We start from the raw sequence: 18,434 nt of genomic DNA on the forward strand, positions 1-18,434 counted from the left end.
AACTTCAAACAAATCAACTCCGAATTGTTACTACTTTAATTGACAATCAATTTTTTTTAAAGGATTATGGAATTAAACTTTCCAATAATAAGAGAGCAAATCCTAAGCTCCTGGAATGCCATTTTAGTTTTCTTTCCTCTCATGCTGTAGGCACCCATGACTTCATTAGTGGCCACTTTACGTAGCATCTTACGCACAGCTGCACCTGGATTGGTCCCCCCGATACTTACGTTTCGGCAGAGATGGGGGACTCGAGTCATATGACTTGACTCGAGTCAGACTTAAGTCGCAAATTTTAGGACTTGAGACTTGCTTGACAAATATTAATAAAAGACTTGACTTGACTTTGACTTGATATTCATGACTTGAGACTTGACTCGGACTTGAGGTAAATGACTCGAAATAACTTGCCTTTTTAAAAATAAATATCTGTATTTGAACGCACCGCAACAATCACGTGACGCAGCAGGAACGCGCGCTGTGTGAACAAAAGCCGTAATAATGCAGTGTCGTAGTGATGACGCTGAAGCGCGGGATCGTTCGCCTGCTGTGAAACGGTACGTAATGCGCAAGTTTATGATCGAATCAGAGAAAAAAAAAATGCACAAGCGTAGTCGCAGCTCATAAGCAAACTTAAGACGCTGCTAAGACATTACATGTCTTTACGGGTTGTGTGTGAACAATCCCTGATTCCGGGAAATCACTGGCACTGCTAGACTGGCAGTGTGAATGAACCTAAATCAAACGAACCCGGGTCAAATCTTGGGTCACTTTATCCGTGTATTTTCCGGAATCTCTGTGTGAAAGGGGTTTTGGTCACACACCCTGACAAAGGCTCATTAGCCACAACGCATTGTTGTGCAAGTACTTGTCACCTGATTTTAAAATATTAAAGCCATGATAAAATAAAGGCTTTCTATATATTTTTAATAATATTCGAGTGGATTAATGATTTTTTTTTATGATCTGAATAATCCCTTACATACAAAAGCACAGAGAAAAAATATTTTCTTGAAAATGAAAATGAAAATCGGGTTAAAATATGTTAAAATATGCCATATTCCAGTTTTTCTTACCTGCATGCATCCCTTTGTACTGTCTAGTTATATGCTACCAATATAGTCTGCTATCCCAGGGTTGACTTGAATGTTAGAAGAAATATAAAAAAAAATGTAACTGTAATTTAATAATAATTAATAATGCATTATACAGTCTACCGTTCTCTGGGATTTGTTTTCATGATAATCGAATGTAAAGAGTTTTATCTCTAAAAACTGTTTAGCTTATAACGCTAGTATATTGGGCATATAAGTAAAAAGAAATCGCTAGTTAATACCACTAAAAGATTGTGAAAAGACACCTACACACAAAGAAAAAAAACATACAGACTTTCGAACCGAACCATGCATACACAAATAAACAAAACAAAAATTCAAACTTGCAAGCACAACCATGCACACATGCAAACAAACAATACACTCTTCACTCATACACACGCACACACATTCACTCACAAATATTAATGAATCAATCACACTCAATCAAATCACCTCTCTCTCTCTCTCTCTCTCACACACACTCACACACACACACACACAAACACAACCATAGACATGCAAACAATACACTTTTCACACATACACATGCACACACATTCATTCACAAATATTAATAAATCACTCACTCGCACAGATTAATAATGTACAATAGTCAATCCACCTGATTGACAGGTGTAAGTTTTGTGTCAATTCAATTATTATTGTTTTTTTCTTGTTATTCTTTTTTTTAAAAGGATAGATCTAACTTGTTGGGATGTGTTCATGTTCCATAAAGGGGATGCCAGTTTGAAGAATGCCATTTGGTGGCATAGGAACCATTATACTTGAATTGTGAATTGTTTAATACCTTTTAATGGTCTTCTGCAATGTTTGAGGCATATTTATTTTTCATGCTTTAATGTTAGCCTAATTTCAGTTACATTTACATTTTAGGCTATGTAGTTTGATTTTTTATTTTTTTTTATTTTTTTTTATTGTAGTAACCACTCAGCTGTAGGCTATGTGGAAATGCATATTTAAAAAAAAATGTTGCAAATAAAACCATAGTCCACAGCTTATGTAGTTTTAACTTATTTTAATATATAAATTCAGTGAAATCATCAAACGTTTGTATGACTTGCCAGTGACTTGTGACCCAAGCTACGACTTGACTTGACTTGCTTGACATAAAGCAGTGACTTGACTTGACTTGACTTGACTTGACTTGACTTGCTTTTCACAAAATTGACTCGGACTTGCTTGAGACTTGAAGGTTAAGACTTGAGACTTGCTTTCCTGCATGTAATGCACGGACTTCACGAATCTAACGTTAGGCTAACAAGCACATAGATAGGTAAGTTAGGCAACAACAGTTAGGTAAATTAGCTTACCTGAATCTGACAACCTGTTTAGCACCCGGCGGGACTTCTTTATACCAGAACATCGTAGCCGAGCCTTTACTCTGGGTAAGGGTGTTCGTCAGTCGGCTCCCCGTCCATAAAATGGTACGAACACAGTCAACACACATAAGAGCGCTTGGGTGAGCACTTCAAGTTTAGCGCCTTCCGCCATTGCCTCAGGTGCTCCTCGTCTTTAGGTGGTGGTGGGTGTAAATAGTAAAGTACACCACAACATTCCGATCACTTTACATTGTGTTACATATTTACCGTTACAACTATAGAATTACGTCTAGAAACTAACGTAATGGCGTCACCCTTGTTGTCGTGGAAAATAAGGTGAATACATGCATGGGAATATGAATATTAATTAAATATGACACAGGAAACTTTACATTTTCTTTATTTTTAAGAGTTGTGTGATCATTGTCATTTTCTGTACATGAATATGTAACATGTAAATGATGGAATTACTTTATTGCAATTAATAGTTATTATAAAGTCAAACTATATTTAGATTCACATATGATGTTGTTGTAGTTATTTGCCTGAAGAGGTTCATAAAGAGAGGTTATTGAATTATTTTGTTTTATTATTGATGATTTATGTTACACTGTGAGATATCTTTCAGTAGAGCAGTTTTACAGGCTTTTGTCATGTATCCTGACTCAAATAATGTGTTTCTAACAGCAAACACTCAGAATAAAGTGAGATGATCTGCTGATGATCCTGAATGGCTTGTTGAATGAGTGTTGATAGTCTGAGGCTCATCAATATTAACAGATCTGCTGAAAACACTCTTTATTTCATGACAATAGTTCCTGTTTTCACCTCATTTATTATGCTGATGTCTTCAGATCTCCTGTAAATTGACACTTAAAGCTCATTTCATTGGTGTCAGCAGACTGAGGGGATTTGTTGCCTACTATATGTAGCTTTAAGAAATACTAGTATGGTAGTCTCAGCAAAAGCGTATTTCTTTGTTCTGTAAGAAGGCACTGTCTCCTATTCTCTCTATTATGAACACAGTATAAGGGTCCTCCAGGCTACAAATGTACATGTGGTAGGATAGCCAGAAACTGACCATATATGACCTTGTTATTCAATGTATCTTATTCAAATATGACGTAAAGTATACACTATCTTATTGGTTAACTCGCTGTAACTCCCCTCATATTCTTGATATATCTTCTGAGACAAAGATGCTTATAAACTTGAGAGAAACCTTTTCTCCCTCAGCGCTGGGTTTGGCATTGTTCGTTCAATCTAACAGTAGCCTATGTTTATTTCTGTTTATGCTTTCAACTGTTTTTCTTACCATTATTTATATTTGGAAGAATTTGCATTATTATATTCTGATGTCCATGAGCATAAAAACAAACTCAGTAACTTATATATTTTTGATTTTGGCAGATCAACTCTTCACACTACATTCACATCATCAGTGAAGCTCCTCCCACTGTAAGCACATCATCAGTGAAGCTCCTCCCACTACAATCACATCATCAGTGAAGCTCCTCCCACTGCAATTCTCCAATAAATGCTGTAAATTCCCATCAGCTGCAAGTGAAGACAAGCATCAGAGCATCAGGAAGAGCTGAAATCTGCAAAGACTGAGTTTATTAAAGAGCACAGTGAGAACATGAGTGATCCAGAACCCTGCAGAATGAAACACACTGAAGATCCTGAAGAACAAAGAGGTTGGTGTTTATTCTTCATTCATTCATGATGCTGAAGAACATTCATGTTAGAAACATTCAAGCACTTCTTCTCATTTAGATAAACAGTTCAACTATGAAACGGTACAGAATGTTCTGGGTTTTCTTCAACAAATGGTCAGTAAAGGGAGGTTTAAAACATTTTTATATTGATTGTCAACATCAGATCAGGCTAAATACTGTTTTAACTGTTTTATTTTACATTTATTTTATATCTGGTTCCCAAGTAGCAACAATGTTACCAGAATTTTAGGCATTTTCAACAAGGTTTACAAAATATATATTTTTAGGAATAGTCAGTAAACACCAAGTTACTGATAAAGTTGTATTTGTAAAATATCATACAAGTTATTCATAGTTATAGAGATTCTTCTTACAGTAACTTTGATAACAGGGTTGATGAATACAGTCAATGCTACAGTTTGTGTAAAAACTGAGACAGTGGATTGAGATTATTTTCTTGTCTTCCCATCATGCTGTAGAAAGTGCCCAGATGATGTCACTTCCTGTGTGTTTTAAGAAATGCTGTGTTTTTAAAAGGAGGAAAATCATGTCAGGAGTAACAGGGTTGAGTGAAACATGTAGGACACAGTTAAAGCTAATACAAATAATTACTTTAAAAATAGTTAAAGCCGCAGCCACTCTACACTTTGAGCTTGTGAAGTTTCTACAGACACTGCAACGGCCGTGAAATGACGGAAATAAATTTAACATATAACAAATAATAATATTTTTTCTTTCCTGTCAGACCCGATGGAAGAGAGCGAGGAGAGTGAAGAACTGAGTGAAGTGAAGGAAGAGAGTGAAGAACTGAGTGAAGTGAAGGAGGAGAGTGAAGAACTGAGTGAAGTGAAGGAGGAGAGAGAAGAACTGAGTGAAGTGAAGGAAGAGAGTGAAGAACTGAGTGAAGTGAAGGAGGAGAGAGAAGAACTGAGTGAAGTGAAGGAGGAGAGTGAAGAACTGAGTGAAGTGGAGGAGGAGAGAGAAGAACTGAGTGAAGTGAAGGAGGAGAGAGAAGAACTGAGTGAAGTGGAGGAGGAGAGTGAAGAACTGAGTGAAGTGAAGGAGGAGAGTGAAGAACTGAGTGAAGTGAAGGAGGAGAGAGAAGAACTGAGTGAAGTGGAGGAGGAGAGTGAAGAACTGAGTGAAGTGGAGGAGGAGAGTGAAGAACTGAGTGAAGTGAAGGAGGAGAGAGAAGAACTGAGTGAAGTGAAGGAGGAGAGTGAAGAACTGAGTGAAGTGAAGGAGGAGACTGAAGAACTGAGTGAAGTGAAGGAGGAGAGAGAAGAACTGAGTGAAGTGAAGGAGGAGAGTGAAGAACTGAGTGAAGTGAAGGAGGAGAGAGAAGAACTGAGTGAAGTGAAGGAGGAGAGTGAAGAACTGAGTGAAGTGAAGGAGGAGAGTGAAGAACTGAGTGAAGTGGAGGAGGAGAGTGAAGAACTGAGTGAAGTGAAGGAGGAGAGTGAAGAACTGAGTGAAGTGAAGGAGGAGAGTGAAGAACTGAGTGAAGTGGAGGAGGAACATCATGTCCAACCTGGAGAAAAACCTTTGAGTCGCTCAAAGACTAAACAGACATTTTTAAAGAAAAGAAGAGCCAAGAAATCTTTCACCTGCACTCAGTGTGGAAAGAGTCTCACAACCAAACAAAGTCTTGAGATTCACATGAGGATCCACACCGGAGAGAAGCCGTTCTCATGTGATCAATGTGGAAAGAGTTTCAGTCGATCATCATCCCTTAAGGTTCACATGATGATCCACACCGGAGAGAAGACGTTCACATGTGATCAATGCGGCAAAACATTTCTTAGGTCATCACACCTGAAGTCACACCTGACAGTTCATATGAAGGAGAAGCCGCATTCATGTTCTGTGTGTGGAAAGAGTTTTTCACTGCTACCTAATTTACATAAACATGAGAAAATACACACTGGTGTGAGAGAGTACATGTGCTTTGAGTGTGAGAAGACTTTTACTACAGCGTACAATTTAAAACAGCACCAGAGAATTCACACTGGAGAAAAACCTTACAAGTGTTCACACTGTGACAAGAGATTTAGTCAGTCATCAACTCTGATAAAACATGAGAGGATCCACACTGGAGAAAAACCTTACAAGTGTTCACACTGTGATAAGAGATACAGCGTGTCAGAAAATCTGAGATCACATGAGAGGATCCACACTGCCCTTACGAAAAAGAAGTTTATTCAAGTGTGCTATTAGTATACTTCTTTTAAACTACAAATAAGAAAGTATACTTTCAGTCTACTTTTTATGTACTTCTCAGAAATATACTTAATTACACTTAAGTGTACTTGACTTATACTGACAGAAAAGTCTAAGAATATTTGACCAGTACTTGTACTCAATCTTTTGATCGAGATATACTTAAAAGTTTAATTATTCAAAGTATACTTGGCTTGTAGTTGTGTTAACTCTTTTGATCGAGTAGCCTATTACATCGTTTTTCATATACAGTCTTATGAAACTTTGTTTGAAAATATTGATTAAAATATTGATATAAAACAGATATGTTTCTAATTGTGCATATCTGAATTTTTGTGTAGGCTAATCCACAGGTGTACATAGGAATTTACTTTAATTAAACTTTTCCCCACCATTGACTGAATTTTCCAGCCATCCATGTTTTCACTGTTATACGGTAGGGGGCGCTATATGACATCGTACTGAATCTCCGGATCAAAACACAGGAGAAGAAGAAGCTGAAACAAGTGATCAATGCTCACTCAAATGTAAAATAATGTGATCATCAAACATTAAACAGCTTGTAAATCAAAACTGGTTAATGTTTCCAAATGAAATGAAGCGTAACCCATGAAGAGAAAACGACTGAAGCTGTGGGGGTGTTGAACTCGATCTACTCCATCTGTGTTTGATCATCGTTCTGAATCTGATCTTTGACAAAAATTTGATTTTCTCAACTATTTTGTTGAAAATGTTGCAACTAAAAGAGCAAAAATAATATATAAATGGTAAACTAAGTATGATGTTAAGTTCACTTAAAGAAAACTTGTAGTATAAAACTACTAAACTAGTAGTTTACTGAGAGTATACTTCAAAGTTGCTACAAGTATTAAAATAGTAAACTACTAGTATACTCATGAGTTCACTTGCAGTACAAATGAGAAACATAATTATGAACTAGTTGTGCACTTAAAGTTTACTACTGTTACACTTATAGTACACTTAAACATATACTTTTATATACTTCAAGTGGGCCAATTTAGTCCCAAGCGGTATTAAAATAGTACACTTACAAGTTTACTATTAGTAGTAGATCCCGGTAAGTAGTTTATTTTCATGTGCTGAGAAACAAAGTCTCTTCTGTGTAAGTCGTACAAAACCTTTCTTTTTAGCAAACTTTGTGCACACAAACAATGTTGTCAATGCTCTAGTTCATATGTAGAGCCCCTGGTGATACTTCAAGCACAGTTTCATGTTGTTTTGAGCCTCCTTAGTGTTTTAAAAATAGTGATTTTGATGCTCTCGTTGTTGTGCCCAATTCACTCCCATTCAAAAGGCATTTTGACCGAAAACAAAAATACGGTCAAACTTAAAAGAGGAGTTTCCATTTAAATGCTTTTGCACGAATGTTTGACTCGAGTAGATTAACAAAAAGAGCCTAGGTTCGATTTTGGCAAGAGTTACCCTTTAAAGGAGAACTCCGGTCAATTTTAACATTGAGCTTAAGGGGGTGGAATAAACCTTTTCATGAACGATCAAACGAAAGATTACACCATGTAAACGAGCTGATCCGATTACTTTGAGCGTACGTCTTTCTGCGCATGCCTGGTTTTTGCGCCAGATAATTCTGTCAGCTAACATAATGCCTTCTGTTTGTGATCCGATGTGGATTCTGATCACCGTATAAGGTAGGAATATTTATACCCGATGCAAAAAAACTATGCACGCTACGATTACCATAGTAAACATGGTAAATATGTACGCTTGAAGAAATCAGACAAATCATAACAGTTAATCCTGTTTTTATTTTATCTGTCAGTATAGCCTATGTCTCGGACTATCCTCTTTTTCTCTGACTGAAAATATAACTGTATCCTTCTGGGAGAGAGTGCCTCCTCAGGTCATGACTCCTCAGGTCATATTTTTGGTGGCATATTTGTAGAAATTAACATTCTTTCTAAATGTGATGTAAATACGTCCTGTTACTAGGCTACCAAATAAACAGAAACAGACGCGAATAAGTTGTGTGTCCTCTTTCTTTTGTGAACGTTCACAAACGTCATAAACGGTAAACCACTTTATTTCTGTGTGACTAATGTGCAATTTTGACACAAATTAATTCATTATGATTAATGTATCGCTTTTTATTGTAAACCTGTGGTAAAACATCTATTCTTGGGTTTTAAATATTCATTTAAACAACAAAAATGCCAGCAAACAGTCGCTCTTGTTTTACGCTGTTTCCAGTGATTTCTTTCTGATCAGTTTTCTGATAAAACTTCCTTTTTTTCTTCTTTTTTTAACAATAATGATATGTAATTATATGCTATAATGAGTGTGATATGAGTTTGAGGATGAAAAACTGATGCAAATACAAAACAAGACAATAATAAACAAAGAACAATACACAATAAAACTTCCATTTTGTTGGTGAAATGATGGGTTAGTGTGACGTTGTTCCAGAGAGGCGTGTTACGGGCGTGTTTTAGTGAATCGCTGTGGAGCTTCTGGAAACGCAGCAGATTTTGGGCATGGTGCAAGTTACGTGCCCGAGGTTATTAGCCTGGCACGGCCCGTTTATGGCTCACACTGGCCCGACAGTGGAAACGCAGCTAATGCCTACAACTAATGTGACAATTAAGTGATGCACCATCTTGACAGGATTGAAAACGTGGAAATAATGAGCTTCCAGATCCGGCAGACAAGCTGTGTGCGCATGCCAGAAAATGATTTTGATTGAAAGTGTCAGCACATGTAAACACCAGATCGGTTTAGATAACATCCCATGTAAACAGTCAACCGGAATCCGTCAATCAGAATGATCTCAATCAGAATAGCAAAAAATTGTGCATGTAAACGGGGCTACTGTTGCCAGTATTTTACTGTAAAATTATGTTTTTGGGTCACCATTGAGCTGAAGAGTAGAGCCTGTGCTTCAGTCCAGGAGAAGATCTAGAAATATTGTTGATATGCTGCATGTTGCTTTATTTAAATAGAGTGACTGTGTTGCTGGTCCAGTCGAAATCTCTTTATTTTCCCCCAAAAATTTGTGGTTTCAAATGAAATAAGTTCACAGTAATACTTTGCTCACTTTATGCATTATAAATTTTACTTAATACATTTAAATGACAGTTGGTTAATTTAAGACAGTCGGTTTCTGCATGTGAAATGAGTTAACTCGAGTTTTAGTGCATTTTTACAGTACTGTTCTGTAGATTACAGTAAATAACTGTACAATTAACAGTAAATTACTGGCAACAGTGATTTACTGTTACGATCTGCTCCGAGACAAGAAGATTTAGATCCAAACGCAGCTTTATTTGAGGGCAATTCAGAGGCATAATCCAATGTACAGGCAAGGGTCATACACAGACAGGCAGTCAAAACAAAGAAACAAACAAAACAGGCAGGGACCAGGGGCCCGTTCTTCGTACGTCGCTAACTCAGTTAGCTGGATTTGATTGTTGACGATTTGGCATGATCTTGGATTGTTTGGTTCTTCGAAAGCTCATCCTGGACTTGCTGTCATAGCAACAGGAGCGCAATCTTAAACCTGCTCGGGAGCCGCTTATTTCATGTTAACAGGATTAGATCCCGGCTCATAAACGGAGCTGATACGGGAAGTCCAGCGCAGCGCGATAGTGCACTTTCTGATATATATATATATATATATATATATAATTTTTTTTTTTTTTTTTTTTCGTGACTCGTGAGATTGTCGTTTACATTATTAATTTGTTGGAAACGCACATTTATTTTCGACTTGTCGGAGTCGGGCTTTAACTACAGCACAAACTGTACCCTAAGATTATTTGCGAGTGGCTCTTTCCTTTACACTATTGGAGATGCGGAGAACTTGATGGAAAGTGCTGTCTGTCGTGTCATTCGGAGTTTACCTGGCGCTTTTAGGTTTAAAAAACAGTTTTAGTTTTTTTTTTTTTTGTGGCATTTCCAAGCCACTTTAGACCCAAAGTTGTAAAGCAGTTTTTTTTAAGTTGTTTTTATTTATTAGACTATACTATTTATTAGACTATTTAAATATTTTTTTATGAAGATCATGCAATCATGACCATGCTGATTACAGTATATGTCACTCAGGCTTATGCTAGACTGCCATCAAGGCCTCAATGAAGGGGATTATTAGAACAGAAAGGGGGTTCCCAATGTAAATGTGCAGCCCAATTACTATTGTGATTCTTAATATTCCAGATTAATAATATTATATCAAATAAAAAAAAAGGCAGTTGACAAATCTTCCATATCACAAATGTGAAAGCAAAATGGCCAGGATCTGTGCATGACTTAAGAATTTGCAGAGATTCACATTTATGCACATTATTTGAAAGTGGTAAGGAAAGTTCCACAATTAAATATCAAGCTCACTGTATTACATACACTTATGCTGAACACTTTTCATTAAATGTTTAATAAAAGACAAATATGCTTAGTTCCTTGAGTTTTATTTCAATTGTTCTTTGTAAAGAAAAGCCAGTGGTCAAGTGCCTGCAACAAGAGATATTAGACACATGCCTCATGCAACAAATAAAAAGGAAAAGTTGTCTATACACTGGCCACCTGTAGGCCTATGTCTCCTCTGTCTGTGCAGACTCTTCTGTAGGCCTTTCTGTAGACGTGGAATCCTGCAACTTATATTGCAGACATAAAGCATACAAGTATAAATTAAGTAAAGTTATTTATGCACTTGTAGGTAGGCTAGTTCCTCCATATGACAGTTATCTGAGAGGGTTTATTCACTGTCCAGTGCAATGGAAACAAATGGACATTACAAAGTCTAATACTTTCTTTCCTTTGGAAAGTTAGAAAATGTCCACTTAAGTTAACAAGTGTTGGTGTATTATGTAAAAGTGCACAAAAGAGGAAAACACAATGTCATTACAATGAATTACACTTGGGAAAAATGTGATCAATAACTCTTTTTGAACTCGTCTTCAATAAATAGCTTTACATTAACATAAGTTTATCAGTTTTCACTTTCACAAGTCAAAGCAATTCATCATTGCTCAAGATTTAACAGTTGAAATGACTATACAGCCTTAATTTAATGCAGCAAAATTTTTTACAGTGTAGGCTACTAAGATATTTTCTTTTTTTTCAGCCTTTTTCTTGGTTGCTTTTATAAACAGACAACCATGTATTTAACAGTGCTTTTATAGAAGAGAAGAGACTATTATATAACAAAAAATTACCATGTAGAATATTTTGTACTTCACTTTTATTTGTTCCCATGTTCTAGTGTGGTGACTGACATTACAATGAACAAAATAATTATGCAATTATTAAAATACAAAAATATAGGCTAATAAGTGATAAAAAACATAACATGGCCACTTCTAACGGATTTAAATTGTCTGCTACTTTTTGCCAGCCCTCTCTCCTGGCTTTTGCAGACTTTGAGGTGTTCCCTGGCGTTTTGATTAAACATTAAAATTTCGAATAAACTTCGACTATTAGTTCTTGCTCTGCTGAGGAGAACAACTGAGCGCGCTCTTTGGCCATGCTGAACAGCCAATAGCAGCGTTGCTGATCAATGTTTCTACTATCGATACATATCCCCTTTTAAGCCAGCGCATGAACGCGCAGTTATCTCAGATAACTCAATCCAGCGATACTAATCATATCCGGCAAGTGTGTTCGAAGAACTCAATTAGCCGGATTATGATTAGCACGATGAAATCATCTTGGATGTGTCATTTGATCTCGGATGTAATAAGCAACGTACGAAGAACGAGCCCCTGGTTTTCCCAGGAGTCTCCCATCCAGGTACTGACCAGGCTTCAGTGGAGTCTTGGGCTACAGGGTGATATGGCTGCTAAATAAAAGTATTCATTTCTTTTTATTAAAGATAAAAAACAGTGTTCCCAAACACAAAATCGAAACAGTCCTGAATACAGGTTTCAGTTTCTTTATTTTTCCTTCTTCGTGCCTCCGCGATTGGCACAGATGTCTCTGGCGGCGACGGTGGCAGTGGAGAGACACCTGTAGGTGAACCTGGCGGACACTGGGGAGAAAGAGAAGGGCTTTGATGCCCTGGTCTCGCCATCTGAACTTCTTAGCATCTCCTTTGTATACCGCGCGATCTGAGTCTGCGCCCATCATCTGGCGCCGGGCTTGGCAGCGAGTTCACCCTTTCAGGCTGTAAGAGTATGGCAGGCCCCTTATACATCAAGGCCTCTGCTCTTCAAGTCACAGGTTGAGCTTTCATTTCAACACTGTGGAAGATTATAGGGACCTCACTCCCTATAGAAGGGGAAATAAGGGGATATTTCTCAAAGACTTTTCAAAGATAAAAATAAAGGGGGCAATTTGACTGTGGCCCTGAAGCTCCCATTGGTTAGGGAAGGTTATTGTGACGCCCTGACACCACCATAAGCTGTTGATAAGGCAAGCGTTCAAGAGTCAAGTCATCTTCATTTATACAGGGCTTTTGGCAATATAGATTGTTTTTAAGCAGCTTTACAGTGATAGTAGGAGAATACAGTAACAGATTTTTTTCTTTACCGCAGCTCTAGAATAAAGTTATTGTCCATCTAAAGTTAGTTTTTGATTTATTCACTTTCATTGCAGAGATCATTAGTTATTAACTTAGGGGCCGCTAACACCACACCGTTCTCACTGAAAAAAAAAAAAAAAAAAAAAACTTTTAATGCGTTCTGGCCGCTCATTTGCACGACAGCAGTGTTTGGTGGCTCAAGAACGATTCAAGCGTATGGCCTTCAGAGAGATCATCCTAGGTGAGGTGGTTTCCTCTCGCTAAAGAGAGTAAAGGGCCGTATGCTGAAGCCTCCACTCCTCAGAGCTCCAGATAGATTCCAACCAATCACCGACAGGGGGAGGGTGTTGTGAGGTTTTGTGCTCGTGCACGGCTGCCCGCGAAGTCAGAGCTGAAGAAGAAGCTGGCTCAAAACCTCACAACACCCTCCCCCTGTCGGTGATTGGTTGGAACACTATTTGTTTTGGTTTTGAGTGGTTGGTGAAACCAATTGTTTTTGTGTGCAGATCTCAGAGCCTAGGCTGCCTACAGAGACGCGTTTTTTGATGGCATGCTTATGGGGCGGGCAACTAGTGGGTCGTTAGGAAAGATTAGATGAATGTGATCTTTTTTTTTTTTGGGCCTGAAATCACTGAACAACCTTTAAAGGGGGCCACTTCATCTAAAATATTGGTGCAAGCAGTGTTAAACCGGCTGAGGTGTTCAGCAGCACTCAGATCATGGAGTATTTACTCCAGCAATCTCACTAAACACTGCAGGAAAACCACCTCCGGTTTAACAGTGTTCACCATATCTGTTTTAAAAGGGATAGAGAACAAGATAGGCTTGTGATCTGAAATACCAAAATCACTAGTAAATTAATCCACAAATGTGTTTGACGGGGCTGCGCACATGAATGTTGAAATCTCCAAGAATTATTACTTTATCAAAGTATGATATGATGTCCCCAAGAAAACTAGCAAATTATTTTAGAAAGTTTAGCAAATTATTTTATTTAGGAGGGCATAAAGCACAGCGGTGTCCATTTCAAGTTTTAGCAGTTGTAGTTTGAAACTGTTAACATCATTAGAGTAGTACACTTAACTATCTTTAAAAATAGACAAGTCACCTCCAAAACAGCGGCGCCGTCTCGATTCTTCCCTCGATAGCGTTTCATAGTTTTCCTTCCAAGCAGCAAGTGTCTTAATCTCATGGCGACAGTCTCCATCTGCAGTGATCTTGAAGACCACTGGATGCCATGATCTTAGTTTTATTAATGTTGAGTTTCAAGCCAACTTTTCACAGTATATATTATACAATTAACACATTTTAATAATATATGTACAAATATTGGACAAAACTCTTATGTTAAAACTGAATCCTTTATTTTAAATTAGCTTGAGTATATTAGTCAATTGTTCTGATCAGTATTGATTTAAACTTCAGCATCCCTCAAAATGACTAACCCTAACCCACCAAACACTAAACCTGTGTTAATGTAACAGAGTTAAAAAAAAGAACATTAATTCTAATGTTATTCATATTGTTTAATTACATGAAATTAGAAGGAAGCTACATCAAATGGTGTTTTAGTGCCCCCTAGTGGTTATTATACTGCAGACTTTTGTTATTTTGTCCGCAATTGCGCACCGTAGTTCAGCAGAAATGGCTGACACTGCTGCGGGTGAGCGTGCTTCTCTTCTCTTCTGTTTATTGGGTTTAAAATGTGATACAAGTGTATTTAATATGAGTTCTTTGAGATGTAAATGTTTGTAGTGATTGTCAACAAACATACATTGCGTTGGATGGGTTTATATGTCCAGTGAAACTTTGTTGAGTAATTATTTTTGTGCCTTGTGTCTCATATAGGAAATTAACATGTGCTTCTGCTAATGTAGCGCCGGATGACTAAATAGTTAATTTACTCTCAACGAGAGTTTTTATGTTTTTCTTTATTTCAGTAATTTATGTCTGCAGTGTTTACACCCAGTAAATTTATACATTTCGATGTATTCTTCAGGTATGTGATTTTCAAATGTACTAACTGTTCTGTTAATGTGGAATTGTTACAAGTTATCCGTAGTTCAGCAGAAATGGCTGACACTGCTGCGGTAATTTATGTCTGCAGTGTTTACACCCAGTAAATTTATACATTTCGATGTATTCTTCAGTGTTTTCACCAGATACGATCATCATTGCTGCAGAGAATAAAGATATCAGAGAATCAGAGTCCTGTGTGCGTCGTCCATTTCGATTTGGTGATGGTTGTGTGGGATGTGTAAAGGTCACATTGAGAACAACAATCGTTACACTGGTGCCGTGACCCTTTGGATCGCCCTGATCAGCCTGACGCAGATCGACCGTGGTTGCTGCTCATCGGCTGTGGTTGTACCCAGATTGGATCTTTTTCGTGGATAAAGACCGTAAACGCATACACTTGCTACACAGCTGAGTGACTGACAATCACTTTACACAGTTTGAATATGGACTTTTGAGCACACTTATACTGATATTACCATCTTGAACTTTGTGTTTCAGTGTCCCATCGTTTTCATTGTTTAAGTCTATAATACATATATCATTTTCTTTATTGCTTGTAAGTAACAGTGACTGAGTTATGACTAAAAAAATTGATTGTGATACCGAAATGGATAGGTCATTCATGGAAGCCACTGGCTTTCCCAGAGGGAGGGGTGGTTGGCTCATTGGTGCTTCTGGGAATGGTGTTTTCAATGAAAGTACCAGTAGAGGGGTGGGTCAGTCAAGGTCTCACAATGTCCACAGTGGGGGTCGTGGTTTACATTTAACAACAGATAGTTCCCCTGTTGGTCGTGCCACAGCTGAGTTCCCTTGTACTTCGACACCAAATACTGAGAGGGATGCTCTTAGTCACCTCACAGATATGATGGGCCAGTTAGGTACACAGATTGGAGATTCAATTGTCTCCAGGCTGCTTTCAGCTGGCTTAGTAAATGCAAGCAATAACTGCCAGAGCGATTCCCTAGACCAACACACTCAACCAAAGACGAGGCCTGAACAGTCTATGTCTATGATGGTACCACAAGTGTCCGTACATGTGGGGTCAGAACATGACATGTTTCGTGGTGACAGATCTGACAAGTATTGTGTTAACGAGTGGGTTGATAGAACCAAAGCTTGTATAAGAAAGCAGAAATGTCCCATCTCAGAACAAGCTGATGAAATTATGAGCAGGCTTGCAGGAAAAGCAAAAGATGTTGTTAAAATCAGTCAGCGTAGCAATTGTACGCTTGATGTAAAGCAGAATCCTGAGCTGATTTATAATATTCTGCTACAGTATTTCAGTGAGACATCATCTTGCTTACCTCTTGCCGATTTCTATGCTACTCTTCCCAGAGCTGGAGAGAATCCAGTAGACTATTGGATTCGGATCAACAAGGCTGCTGATCTGGCGAATGATGGCCTTCATAGGCAAGGAAAACAGCTGGCTGATATGAGTGAAGAGGTGACACGGATGTTCATCAAGCACTGTCCAGACCCAGGTTTGACTAGTGTATTCAAATGTAAACCTATTCATGAGTGGAGAGCTAAAGACATACAGAGCAGAATTGATGACTATCAAAGTGAATACATGGGTCGTGCTGGTGCGTATGTAAAGAGCCACACTTCAGCTGTGCTTAATGAGGAGCATACTGAGCATAATCACCTCGTCAGCTTTTCGCAGTCTGCTATTCAGGATGCATCGAGTTTTCCATTGGCGCCAAATACATTTAAGCAGCCAGAGCTCTCAGCAGAGCCCAGTACTGTTCAATGTCGGTCATGTTCTGCTTCAAGCCTGCCTGTTGTCCAAACCATGACACAGAATACACAGCAGCCTGAAAGTCAGGTACTCTCACGTATGATGGAGATGTTGGAGCAGCTGATGAATAGAGTTCAGACACGCGAAGTACCGGCTCACAGAGGCAGCTCGAGGTTCCAGCGACGCTTTGGCAGAAATAACTGTCGTGTATGCGGTGACAGCAAGCACAGCACCGTGACGCACTGCATGACAGATAAGTTGTGTTTTGAATGCTTCTCACCTGGACATGCGAAACGTGATTGTCCCAAACATTCTTCTGCCCAGGACAATATGGAGGGAAACTTGTAGACCCGTATTTGGAGGGAGGCAGTACGGGTCATTCTTGCATCTCCCAATATATTACAGAGTGTGAAGATGTATGCCAATTGATTGAAAATAGTGTTGATGAACTAAATATTGTGTATCAGAACACGCATGTTGTCGGGGGACATGATAGCCTCTTTTATACACCTGTGAAAATCGGAGGAAAAGTGACTATGGGAGCCATGTTGGACAGCGGATCAATGGCATGCACCTTAAATGACACTGCTGAAATGAAGCTGAGAAAAGCAGGAGTAGTTGATGGAAGCAGTGAGCTGAGCACTGATGTAGTCCTTGTGGGCTGTGGTGGAATTCGTGTCAAGCCTAAATCCGTTTTAAATCTGACCATGGAGGTTTATGGCTTGAAAATGATTGTACCTACCTTAGTGGTTCCCGGCCAACATGACGAACTCATAATTGGAACTAATGTAATCAAACATATTGTACGACATTTTAAGCAGAGTGAGGATTTTTGGAGAGCGGTGTCAGGCCCTCCATCAAAAGATCCTGAATGTGAGAGCTTTTTGTCCATGCTCGCCGGACTAAATCGCTGGAGAGGAAAAGACATGCCTGAGAAACTTGGGACAGTGAGATGCAATTCGGCTGTTTCTATCGAGCCTGGTTGTGAATATTTGGTGTGGGGGAGACTATCCAAATCAGCTGTTCCATCACCAGGCAGTGCTGTCATGACAGAGCCCACCACTTCTCATTCGATTCCCAGAGGTGTCATGGTGGCCAGGCTTGTCACATCATTGCATAGTGACGGATGGGTCCCTTTGAAGGTGATCAACACGTCAGGGAGGCTTGTGCTGCTGAGACGTAATGCAAAACTGGCTGATCTATATCCTTGCATCGCACTTGAGGACGTCGATAGTGTGGATACTGTCAAACCTCCTCTTGTCAGTTGCCCTATGGGTTTGTCCGACTGCTGGGCCCAGTCAACATCTGCAAGTGAAAGGTTAAAATCCATGGGACTGTCGGACCTTGATGTAGAGTCATGTGATGTCTCTGACCAGTACAGGCAGCGATTAGTCAGTTTGATCTTGACTTATGAAGACATCTTTTCCAGAAATCACCTTGACTGTGGAGAAGCTACGGGCTTCGTACATAGAATCCACCTTTCGGATCCCAGACCATTTCGACTTCCATTCAGGCGGGTAGCCCCTAGTCAATACCACAAGCTGCGCCAGGTTCTGACGGAGATGGAGGAAAAAGAGATCATCCGTCGTTCTACCAGTGAGTATGCATCTCCACTTGTTTTGGTGTGGAAGAAGAATGGGGATCTTCGAGTTTGTACTGACTTCCGTTGGTTAAACAGAAGAACATTTAAGGATGCCCACCCTCTTCCACATCAGGCAGATTGCCTTGCGGCACTTGGCGGTAACGCTCTATTCAGTACGATGGACCTCACATCAGGTTTTTACAATATGCCGCTGCATGAGGACGATCGTA

The 18,434-nt window shown here is 38.9% G+C and overlaps 2 protein-coding genes across 2 annotated transcripts in view; one reads left to right on the forward strand and one right to left on the reverse strand.

The window, feature by feature from the left end:
• The window catches only part of LOC311095130 (uncharacterized protein), a 467,684-nt gene that overhangs the window by 310,599 nt on the left and 138,651 nt on the right, over nucleotides 1–18,434 (reverse strand). The window lies entirely within an intron of this gene.
• Nucleotides 3,950–9,094, forward strand: LOC311097815 (uncharacterized protein; the record flags this gene model as incomplete). The annotated part of the gene is made up of 3 exons (XM_084137688.1): nucleotides 3,950–4,134; nucleotides 4,901–5,924; nucleotides 9,016–9,094. Exons 1-3 carry the CDS (start codon nucleotides 4,077–4,079, stop codon nucleotides 9,092–9,094), a joined length of 1,161 nt encoding a protein of 386 aa, XP_083993814.1. The 5' UTR covers nucleotides 3,950–4,076.

Source organism: Abramis brama (assembly GCF_963993115.1).
Source record: "Abramis brama genome assembly, chromosome: 1".
NCBI lineage: Eukaryota > Metazoa > Chordata > Actinopteri > Cypriniformes > Leuciscidae > Abramis > Abramis brama.